Source organism: Misgurnus anguillicaudatus, chromosome 25, assembly GCF_027580225.2.
Source record: "Misgurnus anguillicaudatus chromosome 25, ASM2758022v2, whole genome shotgun sequence".
NCBI classification, from domain to species: domain Eukaryota; kingdom Metazoa; phylum Chordata; class Actinopteri; order Cypriniformes; family Cobitidae; genus Misgurnus; species Misgurnus anguillicaudatus.
The window spans coordinates 18,113,399-18,126,841 of record NC_073361.2 but is presented as its reverse complement, the minus strand read 5'-3'; the positions used below and the strand labels follow the sequence as shown (position 1 = coordinate 18,126,841).

The 13,443-nt window shown below is 37.0% G+C and overlaps 2 protein-coding genes across 4 annotated transcripts in view; one reads left to right on the top strand and one right to left on the bottom strand.

The window, feature by feature from the left end:
- Positions 1-13,443, bottom strand: part of pip4k2aa (phosphatidylinositol-5-phosphate 4-kinase, type II, alpha a) — a 46,575-nt gene that overhangs the window by 11,125 nt on the left and 22,007 nt on the right. The window contains exons 4-9 of the mRNA XM_055182553.2: positions 11,283-11,435; positions 10,978-11,124; positions 10,858-10,896; positions 2,154-2,267; positions 1,826-2,066; positions 1,569-1,672 (exon numbers count right to left, since the gene is read on the bottom strand). Coding sequence (XP_055038528.2) covers positions 1,569-1,672; positions 1,826-2,066; positions 2,154-2,267; positions 10,858-10,896; positions 10,978-11,124; positions 11,283-11,435 — 798 coding nt within the window. The remainder of the gene's footprint in view (positions 1-1,568; positions 1,673-1,825; positions 2,067-2,153; positions 2,268-10,857; positions 10,897-10,977; positions 11,125-11,282; positions 11,436-13,443) is intronic.
- armc3 (armadillo repeat containing 3) overlaps positions 4,939-13,443 on the top strand; it is a 41,558-nt gene continuing 33,053 nt past the window's right edge. For 2 of the 3 annotated variants that reach the window (XM_073864030.1, XM_055182546.2), the window contains exon 1: positions 4,941-5,120. The gene's annotated coding sequence lies outside the window, so the exon portion shown is untranslated. Of the gene's footprint in view, positions 5,121-13,443 lie in introns of all 3 variants that reach the window. The other variant, XM_055182549.2, reaches the window with a different exon arrangement.

The following is a 13,443-nucleotide window of genomic DNA, read 5'->3' as shown; positions in this document are numbered from 1 at the left end:
TAAAAAATATGCACTTTTAAACCACAACTTCTCGTCTATTTCCGTTCCAGTGATGCGCCCGTGTCCATTAAAGTCCATTAAAATGAGAAAAATCCTTGAATGTTTTCCTCAAAAAACTTAATTTCTTCTCGACTGAACAAAGAAAGACCTCAACATTTTGGATGACATGGTGGCGAGTAAATTATCTGGATTTCTTTTTTTAAGAAAATGGACTAATCCTGTAACAAATGATGAATAAAATGCGTATACAATTATATTTGACTTTTTAATTATTATATTAAATATGGAGACAGGGGTAGCTGCAGCTTGGAGTAGTGGGCTTGCCGAAAGGTAAGGGTGTGTCAAAAGGTAGGGGGCGTGTCGAAAGGTTTCTCATTGGTGAAAGATGGTTTCTGGTTAAAACGGTGTCTGTTTTGCTTAATTAGTTAATGTCACCTAACAGAAGGTTATTACAGTATTTACTCTCCTATTTTATAATTATGTGGAAAGTGTTTTATCAAAGATATATTTGTTTTTATCCAGCAAAAAATATTTTTAGTTTGTATGCACAAAGTACAAAAAACTAAATTTGAAATCAGTTCAAAACAGTACAAATTACTAATTGTATATTGTAGTAACCAATACAATGGTAATAGAGGCTAAAAACAGGTTAAATTATGAACAACTAGTGTGACTCTAATAGTGTCAGGATATATTTTATTTTTAAAATAATAATTGTAATTTGTTTTTTTATGATTTGATTGACTGATGCACTTTAAGCCCTAAACAAGATAACCTGCGCCATGCAGACGTTAAGAAGGTAACGTACTTTCGAATGTAACATTCTCAATATCAGTTTCGGTATATGGTCTTATATAATTATTTGTTGGCCAATGGTGATTAGGTTTATGGCTAGCTTTTATGCGAAACTGAAAGCTTTCGCATCCATTGTACAGACCTTTTGGCACACCCCAAACCTTTTGGCACGCCCATAGCTCCAGCCTGCAGATATCCCTACTAGTAAATGTGTGGCACTAAAATCTTTTTTTTTGGCAGGGCTGAATAAATAAACTTTCCATTGATGTATGGTTTGTTAAGATTGACCAAAATACAACCAAATATTGAGAAAATCGACTTTAAAGTTGTCTAAATTAAGTCCTTAGTAACACACATTACTCATGAAATATACATTTGTTATATATTTATGGTAGAAAATGTACTTTTTTTGCTTAATATCCTACTGATTTTTGGCATTAAAACAATCAATCATTTTTTTGACCCATACAATGTAGGCTATTGCTACAAATATACCAGTGCGACTTTTTTTGGCTGGTTTTGTGGTCCAGGGTAATAAATAAATAATACATGCAAAATACCTAAAATAGTCCTTTGTATTGTACTTGTAGTTTAAGAGTCCACTCATATTTAACAACAAAAACATCTTTAATGGACCAAAACTGTAAATATTGTATTATTTTACAGTCCAAGGCTAATAAAGCAAAATATGTCTACTATTCATGCATACACATTAAATATTAATAAAAAAACTGATATAAAAAAGTAAAGATTTTTCTATTTAAAGCACTCACCCCATGCTTTACTGTCTTGGCGGCATGAGCTGCTTTTTTCTTGGCATCATAATGCTGCAGAATGTCAATAACAGCCATAAAGTAAACCTCCTTTCTAGGGGAATCTAAGGAAGAAAAATAAACTCCTCAGGGTCGAAATCATAAAAACATCTTTATTCCAGAAACATAGGTCAGAGTAAATTAATTTAAAATAATATAAACGAAATGCACATTTCAAAATGGCACTGCACACAAGCTGGTTTTCCTACAGCACTCACTGTCATGGCTTTTGATGGCGTAGACGTCAATACTGGGGTCGAAGTCTCCCGGTGAGAGTGGTTTAGCGCTGTCCAGGGTGTTACTGGGACTGTCGGGAGGAGTGCCAACCATCCCTCCATCACTTTCTCCTTCCTCTTCTCCTTCATTATCCTCACTCTCCACCTCCTCTTGTTCAGCCCTCTCCACATCATGAATGCCAACCAGAAGACTGTAATCCATCAACTTCAGTAAGGCCAGAAACTAGATGAGGGAGAAAATAATGACAATTAATAAAACTGACAGTAGAGGGAGACAAAAAGGTTTGCAAAACAATTGTATCCGTTTTACCTCCACATCCTTTCGAAGCTTATCAAGGAAGATTTTCTTACTCTCTTCATCGATGTATATTTTTTGTCCATCATTAATAAAGTCATTATCCTTGTATGTGGGGAGTTCCTTAGCCTGGCAGAATGGAGCAAGAGTAACATTAATATAAATTCAGGTCTTGACATGTGTCACATTGTGAAATATCATGCAGGACAACAGGGGGAGCTTTGTGTTTACATGAGATCAATTCGGCGATGAACCTGTCCAATGCAGACTATAGATAGTAATAACATAACCTACACAAACCAATACAAAAATACGCTACAACTTAATATCTATCAACACAGCAATGCCCAGCTGCAAACAATTACTTGCTACTTAATAATTAAGTAATAACCTTTAATGGTTTGTCGAACTATTTAAATAAATCCAAATGAAAAAATATTCTCTGGGGGTGATATAAACCTCCAAAATAAATGCACTCAAGCAATATTTTATAATCACCTCATTTGGGTAGCCGGAGCCACTTTTACTCTAGACTCCAGTAAAAACCTTATTAATGGACTCTGCCATTTGCTGATTTCCCAACATCCTAAAGCAAATATACACCTATCGTATTGTTGTGAAATCTAGGTCATTGAAAACCACAGCTGGTGAAAGCATGTCCTACATCAGATAAAACTACAGTCAATAAACATCCATCTGAGAGCACTGATAAAATGGTTTCATCTGTTTTTACATTCACCTTTGGGCTATGGTACAGAGTAAATAAAAGAGCCTAAAGCCTAATTTATACTTCTGCGTCGATTGTACGGCATAGCCTATGCATAGACGTGAAACCTACGGCGTAGGCTACTTCGTAGCCTGACATGCACCTCTCCAAAATTGTAATAATGCGTCAGTTCTACATGGATTGCAAGCACTGTGATTGGTCCGCTAGGTAAAACATAAAATAAAATCGTCATCGCATTTCCGCTTGCAACGGTAAAAACAAAGATGGTTTACAAAGAATGGTGTGAAAAGGGAAAAACATCCAGTATGCGGCAGTCCTGTGGGCGAAAATGCCTTGTTGATGCTAGAGGTCAGAGGAGAATGGGCCGACTGATTCAAGCTGATAGAAGAGCAACTTTGACTGAAATAACCACTCGTGAAAACCGAGGTATGCAGCAAAGCATTTGTAAAGCCACAACACGCACAACCTTGAGGCGAATGGGCTACAACAGCAGAAGACCCCACCGGGTACCATTCATCTCCACTACAAATAGAAAAAAGAGGCTACAAATTGCACAAGCTCACCAAAATTGGACAGTTGAAGACTGCCTGGTCTGATGAGTCTCGATTTTTGTTGAGACATTCAGATGGTAGAGTAAGAATTTGGCGTAAACATAATGAGAACATGGATCCATCATGCCTTGTTACCACTGTGCAGGCTGGTGGTGTAATGGTGTGGGGGATGTTTTCTTGGCACACTTTAGGCCCCTTAGTGCCAATTGAGCATCGTTTAAATGCCACAGCCTACCTGAGCATTGTTTCTGACCATGTCCAACCATTTATGACCACCATGTACCCATCCTCTGATGGCTACTTCCAGCAGGATAATGCACCATGTCACAAAGGTTTCTTGAACATGACAATGAGTTCACTGTACTAAAATGGCCCCCACAGTCACCAGATCTCAACCCAAAGGAGCATCTTTGGGATGTGGTGGAACGTGAGCGTGTGCCCTGGATGTGCATCCCACAAATCTTCATTAACTACAAGATGCTATCCTATCAATATGGGCCAACATTTCTAAAGAATGCTTTCAGCACCTTGTTGAATCAATGCCACGTAGAATTAAAGCAGTTCTGAAGGTGAAAGGGGGGGTCAAACACAGTTTTAGTATGGTGTTCCTGATAATCCTTTAGGTGAGTGTACTTTAACATGCCCATGGGCATACTAGCAATCTGCAAGTGTAACTGCACATCAACGTGATATGTGAGAGTCCGCTGCTTTTTTTGTTATTAAACATATGTTGCACAATGTTTTGTACATGTATATGTAATACCTTTCTGTCATATTTCAGAGCAATCGATGCAATTGCGCTACTTTCACACGCTAACAAAATGAAACAAATACATGTGGTTGAAAGTGGATGAGCTTAAAACGTTTTACACCCCATTTACACCTGTATACAGCGTTGTCCACTTGTGATCCAATCGACCAGAAGGCACCTTTATACCAGAGCCTCAAAAAGCATAAAGCTCACAATGAAGACAACTATTTAAGGCGGAGGGCACAATGTTTGAAAAACGCTTTGGAAAAGGAGACGGGCCGACTACCAAAACACACTTATAGCCAATCAGCAGTAAGGAGCGTGTCTACTAACTGACATCCTTGCCGGGTTGCGTATGTGTGGGGCGGGTCTTTTAAAAGAAGGTCCAGATTCTATTGGGGTATAGGCGTGTTTGTTTAGGTGATTTCAAATATCAACATTGTGCACTCCGCCTTTAATGATCCCATCAAAAACCTAAAACTAAAATCAAGTCCCACTCAAATTAGAACAGCAAAAATCTATACTGTGATAAGGTTACAGAGAGCAAACAGTGAAAACCTTTAATAAGCTGCAGGACTGATTCACATAGTGTATGCCAACATAGTCTGGCTCGAGACGAAACCTCCAACGCAGGATAATTTGATATATGATTAGGGAGAAATAACCCAAGCCCGTTTCGCTAAACTTTTATGTGGGAAATACTTTTCATGGCCAGTACAGAAGAGTAAATCCAAGTGCAGTATCTTCATGATGCAATTGTGCGAATCGTAAAAACGTGCATTTGAGCAAAACCAGAGCACAAACATTTGTTTCACAAAGTCCAGATTTGCACAAACAAGTTCAAGCACAAAGCTATTCTTTTAAAACAAACAGACTCTCTGAATAAAACTGACCAGTTCTACTTTTCTTCATGATCTGCCCAGCCATCAAGCAACTTAATGGCTGCTAAAACAGTGAGTCCTTTGAGCATTTGCCTTTTCATGGGGATGAAGCTTTATATCCTACATTTATGGACCACAGATGGATGGTCACTATCGCTCTTATGAAGTTACCTAAAATTGGCACAATTTCAACAGCTATGTATAAAACTGCCTTTGGCAAACAATAGCACAGCAGCAGATTGTCAAGAATTAAACGGTAAAAACTAAATCTAATGTAGTTCAACTGGTAGAGCATAGCTCTAGAAACTATGCAAATGTATAATGTATACCAAGAATGTACTGAAAGTTGCTTTAAATCAAAGTGTCTGCCAAATGCATAGACATAAATCAGTGCAACTTGCTAGTGCAGCAAAGAATATATCTATGAAAAGGATTGCACATCTAATTTTATGTGAGTGATGAGAGAGAATATTTCAACTTGGTCATCAAAAATGAATTCACGAGGGTTTGCAAAAGATCTTAACATAAAAGAGCATGGGTGAAGTTTAGAGCTGGTGGCACAGTTCTTGTTCTGTGTGCAGCTGTGAATGAAAGAGATATGAGAATGGTTATCTCCTTTCATTTCCCTCCAAAACTAATTTTGAAAATGGGGGGGCTTTGCACCTCTAGAAAGTATACAAGGAAATGCCAGGGATTTGGGTCTACAACCATATTTCAGAATTAAAAAATTAAAAGGGGTAAGGGGCGGATCACACAGAACACATTTATGGGAGTGGCAGGCGCCCGGCATCATTTGCGTTTTTTTACTTTGTCCAATCGAATGAGAGGGAGAGGCGGGCCTTTCGTTGTAGTGACAGAAGTTTACAATTGCATGAACAACCGGAGAATGCGCTCACTCACTGACTCCTGCATATTTGTGCACCTCTTACCCTTGATCAAGGTCATTGCAACCGTCCTCTTTTTTAAGTTTCTGCTAATATGACGATTAACAGCAAAAGAGTGCATACGCTTCAATATTTGATTGACAGGATAGCTGCCTCGGTGGTTGCCTAGCAATATAGAAAAAACCGACAGCGCACTGCTTTTTTCTGAAGTTTCTTAAATAAAGTCACCTTTTTCTTAAAGGCGTTTGGTGTGATCGGCCGCTAACTTGTCATCACTGACCACCAGTGAACCATCTATTGTTCAATCCACAGGCCTCTGAGTCTGGACTTGTACAGAAAACAATGAAGAAAAAAAATGATAAAGCTACTTATAATCCATGTAGTATTTGCCACATTTAACATATTTCAGAAAAAGCTTTTTTGTGCAAATGTAAAACCATTTTAACAGCCTCATTTATCACAGAAAACTGTGTGTGCGTTTAATTTTTATGTGCTACTAGGAAAATGCAAAATGCCTGCAGAGTGCATGTGAAAAAATTACAGCTGAAAATTAAAATAGACTCAACTCTAGGCTAATAATATCCGACAATAGACAGACACCTGACACAACAAGCTGAAATAGCCTTTCATAATCCATCTAATCCAAAATGTTTCTTTACCGTGAAGTACTAGTTAACCTTACAGTGACAAAAACAGCACAAGCTTTGTACATAAAGCTGCACCAGTGTTGATACCACGGCAGCTTACAGCATCTCGGTTTAAGCTCCAAAGCTTAAAAAAGCACCATTGACTCTTCTTTACCTTGACACATTAAGTATGGGATAGATCTACATCTGTGCACCCAATAATCACACAGACGCTCTAATATCACTGAGCCTTACTCTCATACAACTGAACAGCCCAAAGTAACAAATGGGCTATTTGTTAACATTAATTATATAAGCTAACACAAAATTAAAATGAATTATATTTCTACAATATTATTTATTAATCTAAACTCTTCCCCCGCCATTGACCTCCGTAAGAATTCCAGAGCAATTTACCTACTGTTTTTCGCTGAACTCAGAGGTCCTCTGAGAAATATAGTCCCGCCCGGATGCAAATATCTGTGTTTGAATGGTCATGTTAATTAATAAAGATAATAAATTGTTATTAATCATTATTTCTTTGGGTTTATTATAAGCAAACAGTTATATAAAACACGTAGGCTAACGTTACTTTAGTAGGATTTGTATATTTTATTTTGATTTGTTAAGATTAAATTCATAAATTACATGTTCTGTCATAATTTTACATTTAAAGCAAAATATTAAACCTTACAAACACGCGTTTTCAGACCGCGTGCTCTTCTGCAACGCCCAAATGCATGAAACAAACACTCCCATCTCTGGAATAGCCTGCATAATTTTAATCCCGTCCGAATCGGTACATAAAATCACAGACGTCCTGGGGAACACATTGAAACTCAAATGTTGTTTGGAAAACTAATCCCGTCCGAAAAGTGCTAATGACAAGTTTTTCCGGCAATCCGTATTTCCGCTATTATCCACCAGATGGCGCTCTTACCCAACTTATAAAATCAGGAATTATTTCCTTAGGTTGGGCAAACAGTTAAAACTCTGTGTTTTGATGATCGGTCTGAATCTGATCTCTATCAAAAGTCCTTCACAAAATGGAATTATCTCAGCCTTTTGCTTAAAATGTGGTATTTTTAAAGAAACCTAGCCATATTTGAAAGGTGATAAAAAGAGAACAACGCTTTTTTGTTTGTTTGTTTAAAAGCAGATGGTCTGTTCTTTCATTTGATATATTGTATGTTTATATATTTAAAGAAGAACATAGAAAGCAGTAAACTTTTATGAAAATCACAAAAAAATGCTGGCGCTGGCTGGCAACTTTTTTTAAAAACGCTGGCAGGGAAATAGTTAATGAGAGTTAACACATTTATTAACAGATATATATTAATAAACCCAAAATTTGGTCTGTTTACATTAGTAAAAGTCCCCTTGTGATAAATAAACAAAAATAAAATATTGATTTATGTCTGTGTGGTGTTTTTAATATGCTTTAAGACAAACCATGTGCAAATTCATAATTCAACACAACTGTTCAGTATTTATACATACAATTAAAGCTTTCCAAAAACAGCCTTAAAACCGCAGTTTTATCACCTGTATTTCCAACATCACACACATGTAACCAATCACATAAATCACAGTTAAATGAGTGGATCAGTAGTTTGAGCCATAGATACAGAATGTATGGATGCCGCTGCTGCTTCAGCTCTACTTCTGTGATGTGCTGCTCACACTTGTAGTGTGAATGACCTAACCTGTTAATATCAGCGCTAAAAAAATTAAAGCTGCAAACGCTTAGTTCATGTATGCATTGTGTGAAACCAGACTTAGCAGTTATGTGTCTAAAACTGCCGAATGTAGTTTCTATTTACATATAGGTGTGAAGGCGGGGGCTATTTCAAATAGTCATAGATCCACATATACTAAATAAGGCAAGGGTGTAGAGTTACATTCAGGTTGTTTCAAAGCATGCAGAAGTTACTGTCACAGGAAAAACTTTACATGGGCACAATTCCCAAGAAACATTTATCGTCAGAGTATTTGCTTATCAGGGAAAATGTTTTTAAACGTGTTTAATAAAGTTTGAAAGAGCTGTCAGATGTTTGGTGGTGATGACGTTGATCTCATAGACAGCTGGTGTAGTTAACTTGTAGCTTATAGTTAGCTTTTTATCTAGTAAACACATTTAGACTTAAAAAAAATCATATAAGTTGTGTTCATCTGTAAAGACTATCAAAACGTGTAACCATCATAAACATTTGCTAAACACAGAGCTAATTTTTATTCAAAAGTTTATGGGAAAAAGAAATGGGCTTTTTGTTGAGGAAAACTAATGTCCTGCTAACTTCCGGCTTGTCCTACAAATGAAGAGTTTGGTTCCAAAACGCAATAAACACCTTTTTTTTAAATTGTTACCACCAGAATCAGTATTTTGTCAGTATTAAAAAGTAAATTCTTAATTTAATGCAAAATCCAATATCCACCATGTTTTTCTGTCATCTTTTCTCCATTTTTCCCCAAAACGTTATAAACGCCAGTCCTCCTTTTCTGCAGAATGCAATAAATCCCCTTAACCAATCAAACTGCACCATTCCACGCATGTAAACAATAATGGTGGCGCGTTGAATACACACTGAATCCTAGTTTTCCTCATCTACTTTGTACTTCACGATCCACAAACAAACAAAAACAAAATAATATTTTGATGGCATTGATAAACCTGACTGTGGTGGTTTTCTGTGGCGGGGAAGAAACGTAAGCCACTCAGGTGACGTAAAAATGTCGGCTGTTGCTTGTTCTCCTGACAGCATCAAGCTTCTGTCATACTAACACATTGACCCCAGGAGATCTTATGAAAAACTTTCCATTATTTTATTCGAAGTCAACAAAAATCGAGCAGGACCAAAACATTTTACAGTTGATCGCTGTCAAAAAAGTTCAGCGACTACATCCCAAGGATGACAGCAGCAATGACAGTGTTCTTAATATGACAAAGTAAGTGTTTTGATTAACACAAGTGTTTAAAATAATACACTTATGATACACTTCTAATAATACACTTGTAGCGTTTGACATGAGATATTGTCAAAACATTCTGCCATATTATTACTGACAAAATCAATTGAAGGTCAATAATCAATTAATGAAGATGCGTTCATTTAATTCATAAAACTCACACTTTTGAAACGGTGCTTATCTGGTTAATAATTGCTGAAATATAACTGAGGTAATATATAATTTAATGTATAAAATATTTTCTGCGTTATCATTTTAGCTTTTCTTGTGCTCCTCCTTGTGGCCGTTTGGGCGCAGTGAAGCGTGGTCGACTGATGTCGCTTCCAAACACGCCCTATAATATAACCCCACCCCCAACGCTGTGATTGACAAGTTTAAGTACAGGCATTGGAAACGCAAATGCAAAGAGGATTGCGATTTCATTTGAGTTTCGGCAAGATCAGTACGTGACGCTAGAGGAAGTGAAATAGCAAATGATAAATTGCAATTGAGATTGAAATATGGCAGGGTCATAATTCGAAAGACATAGGAAATTCAATTGCAAATGGACTTCGATTTTACATTTGAAATTTTGCATATATTGTACGTTCGCGTAAACGGAAATGCAAACAGTTTGCATTTGCGTTTGAATTAAGTCACAGTTTTTACACCCACAAGTAGGAAACGTAATTGCAAATACAATTTGCAATTCCTTTTTAATATTGTCCGGAATATCGTTCCATAGTATACCACTAGTCAACTAAATGAATATAACATGGCAAAGATGAATGCACATTTATATATTGATTCAATAGATTTATAGCATTTTGGGGGGAAAACATCATGGATTTATTGCATTTTGCGGAAAAATTATACATTTTTATAATACATTTTTAGAAGTCTAATTATGGATTTGAATTTTTAATGTTACTATAACCTAAATGTGAAAGTTTGTAACAGAAAATAGTGTTTTTCATCTTGTCACTTATAGAAAACATGTTTTTACCAAAATGAGTCAAAATGGATTTATTGCGTTTTGGAACCAAACTCTTCAAATATATGTCATGAATGCTGTAAAAAAAAATGTATTATTCATGTTAGTTTGTTAATTAATGTCATCACTTACAACTTTATTCTAAAGTGATACCATTTGTTAACCATTTAAAACTGTGTGTGTGTGTGTTATCTGTGTGCTATTAATTTAGGTAAAATACTTCAATTTAAAGACTTCAGATGCAGTTTTGCACGAGTGATTTAACAAAAAAGATATCATAAAAAGCAATTTCAGTGATAATTTCTCAGAACCTTGCATCAAAATTTGCTCAAGAGATTGTGCTTAAAGTTGAAACTGACCTTTTCTTTGTCACTTGCCTCTCTGGCAACAGTAGATCCCTAGAGAGAAGAAAAATGACACTTGTCAAATCCTGTAAATCAGCCAATTTGACCTTGGTAGCCATTTCTCATAATACTCACCTTCAAGTCATATTTCTTATACACAGACAACCGATGGCTAAACACATTGCGTGTGACAATCATATAAGTCTCATCTCCGTCAACGGTGAGGCGGTACATGCCGAGGAACTGCGGTAGCAGTGTGGTACCATGACATTCCACGATATACTGCAGCACAAAAAATCAAATTAAATATATAACCCAATGATTTTCGAAAATTCAAATAGATTAGCAGAATCTCCTATAGGCATATGCTGCCAGGACATACAACGAATGGCTCATTCTTGAAACTATATACGTATGCAGGAATGTATGCGAGTTCGCACCTGATGGTACTTTTTAAGGATGTTGTGCATCTCGGCCACGTCCTCGCTGCTAATGGTCTTGACGACATACCTCTTGTCGTAAGAGGTGTGAAAGCGAGCACCGCTACGGCCCTGAGCTTCACTGACGAGGGGTGCGCTGCGGGTCAAAGAGTTCTGCCAACACACGTGGGAAAGAGACTTGTTAACACTGGGAAAGATCATTCACACTGTATCCAATACTCAAAGAGAAAGCGAGAGAGTCATTATCACTTCCACATACAAAATTTGCACTTTTATTTATAAGCAGAGGTAAAATGGCGGACAGTAATTTGAAGAAAACTTTTGATTTCTTTACAATCATTTTTAATTATCATTTTTTGTAAATGCCGTTGCCCCACAGACATTTGTCCACTTGCAGTTGCAGACTTAAAAGTGTTTCTATTGACACTGAAGTGGTCTGCCCTTGTGTTTGCAAAAAAAACTGTGGACACATAATGCACTTGAAAAGACTGGAAGGTTGCCGTCTCTGTTTAGTGAGCATGAGTGACAGACACAGCTGCAAAGAGTTGGCAGCTCAGACCACTCTACATAGATCCCCAAGGTCTGACACTTTCAAGAAAAAGTATACACACCCCTATATACATTTTAAGATACTCTATATTTTTCTATATCTCTGTTCCTTAAACCTTGGATTTCCCCTTCTGTACACTCATGAAGCGGTACTCATCAAGTTATAACCCAAAACCAAAAGCAGGATATGAGATTTCGAAAGCTAAAGATCTTCCCAGGCTGAGTCAGGGTGAGGGCTTGTAGCCATTCAGCTGACTGGTTGTTCCACAGGGAAGTGTGTACACAGATGGGCTGAAAATAGTGACGAAGAGGCAGACAGCTGTCAGGGGAATGTAGACTGAGAAACCACAACATCAAGTCACAGTGAGTTTACATTAGATATGAAATATAGGACACCTTTGTAGTCACAAAGGTAGTCACACCCAAAATCTACTTATTTGTTTTAAATAAATTATACTGTAATAACAGACACATGTGAAAAGACAACGGCAGTATCCATTACAAAAACAGCAGAAAATGTGTTTAGACTTAATCAGAATTTCTGGATATAGTAAACAGGTGGACATGACCCTAAATATTAGTGCTGCCTCACGATTAGTCGCGACTAATCGTTTGCAGAATAAAAGTTTTTGTTTATATAATAAATGTGTGTGTACTGTGTATAATAATTATGTTTATATAAACACACACACATAAATGTAAATTTTAAGAAAAATATATATTTATATAATAAATATTTATATTTATATATAATATAGATTATATATAAATATAAACATGTATATACACATGCAAATGTTTCTTAATTATATACATGCATGCGTGTATGTGTATTTATACATAATTATTATACACAATACACCCACATATATTATGTAAACAAAAACTTTTATTCTGCAAACGATTAGTCGCGACTAATCGTGAGGCAGCACTACTAAATATACAAGACAACTGGTCGTAAAACAACACACCAACAAGTCTGTTTTAAATTTTTGCAATCTCCGGAATCTCCACTCCGAAAATAAGGCAGTTGCTGTAATTTTATTAGATATACAAAACCTTACTGTGGGTTCACACCAGATGCGAGTTCAACGATTTGCGCAAGTAGATTACATACAAAGTCAATGCAAAGATCAGACGCGTCCTCGTCTGGGGCGATGCGAATGACGCGGTATTTGACGTGAAAAAACGCGCCTCAAACGCATCTTCGCCCAAGTTGAAAATATTTAACTCAAGCAAAAAATTGGCATGAGTAATCTAGAGCGAGTAACGTGATGCCCCGCGTCTTGTGTGTATGTAGCATTAAACTCTAATGTAGGGTTCACACCAGACGTGGTAGAGGCGGCAAGCGCATACGCGAATAGACATTCCGCGCAAATTGAGCAATGCCACGGGAAACACGCGAGTTGAAAATCTGAACTTTAGCAGATTTCCGCACCACGTTAACCAATCAGGACTTTGTTGTAGTAGTGACGTGATTACAAGAAGCGAGCAGAGTCTCAGCAGAGTCGCAGAAGCCCCTCCCATGACACAAATTTCTGCGTGAATGTCTCGAATGACACGCGCGGCTTTCACGTGCGAATGAAGCGAGTAAACTCAAATGTCCAAGTGC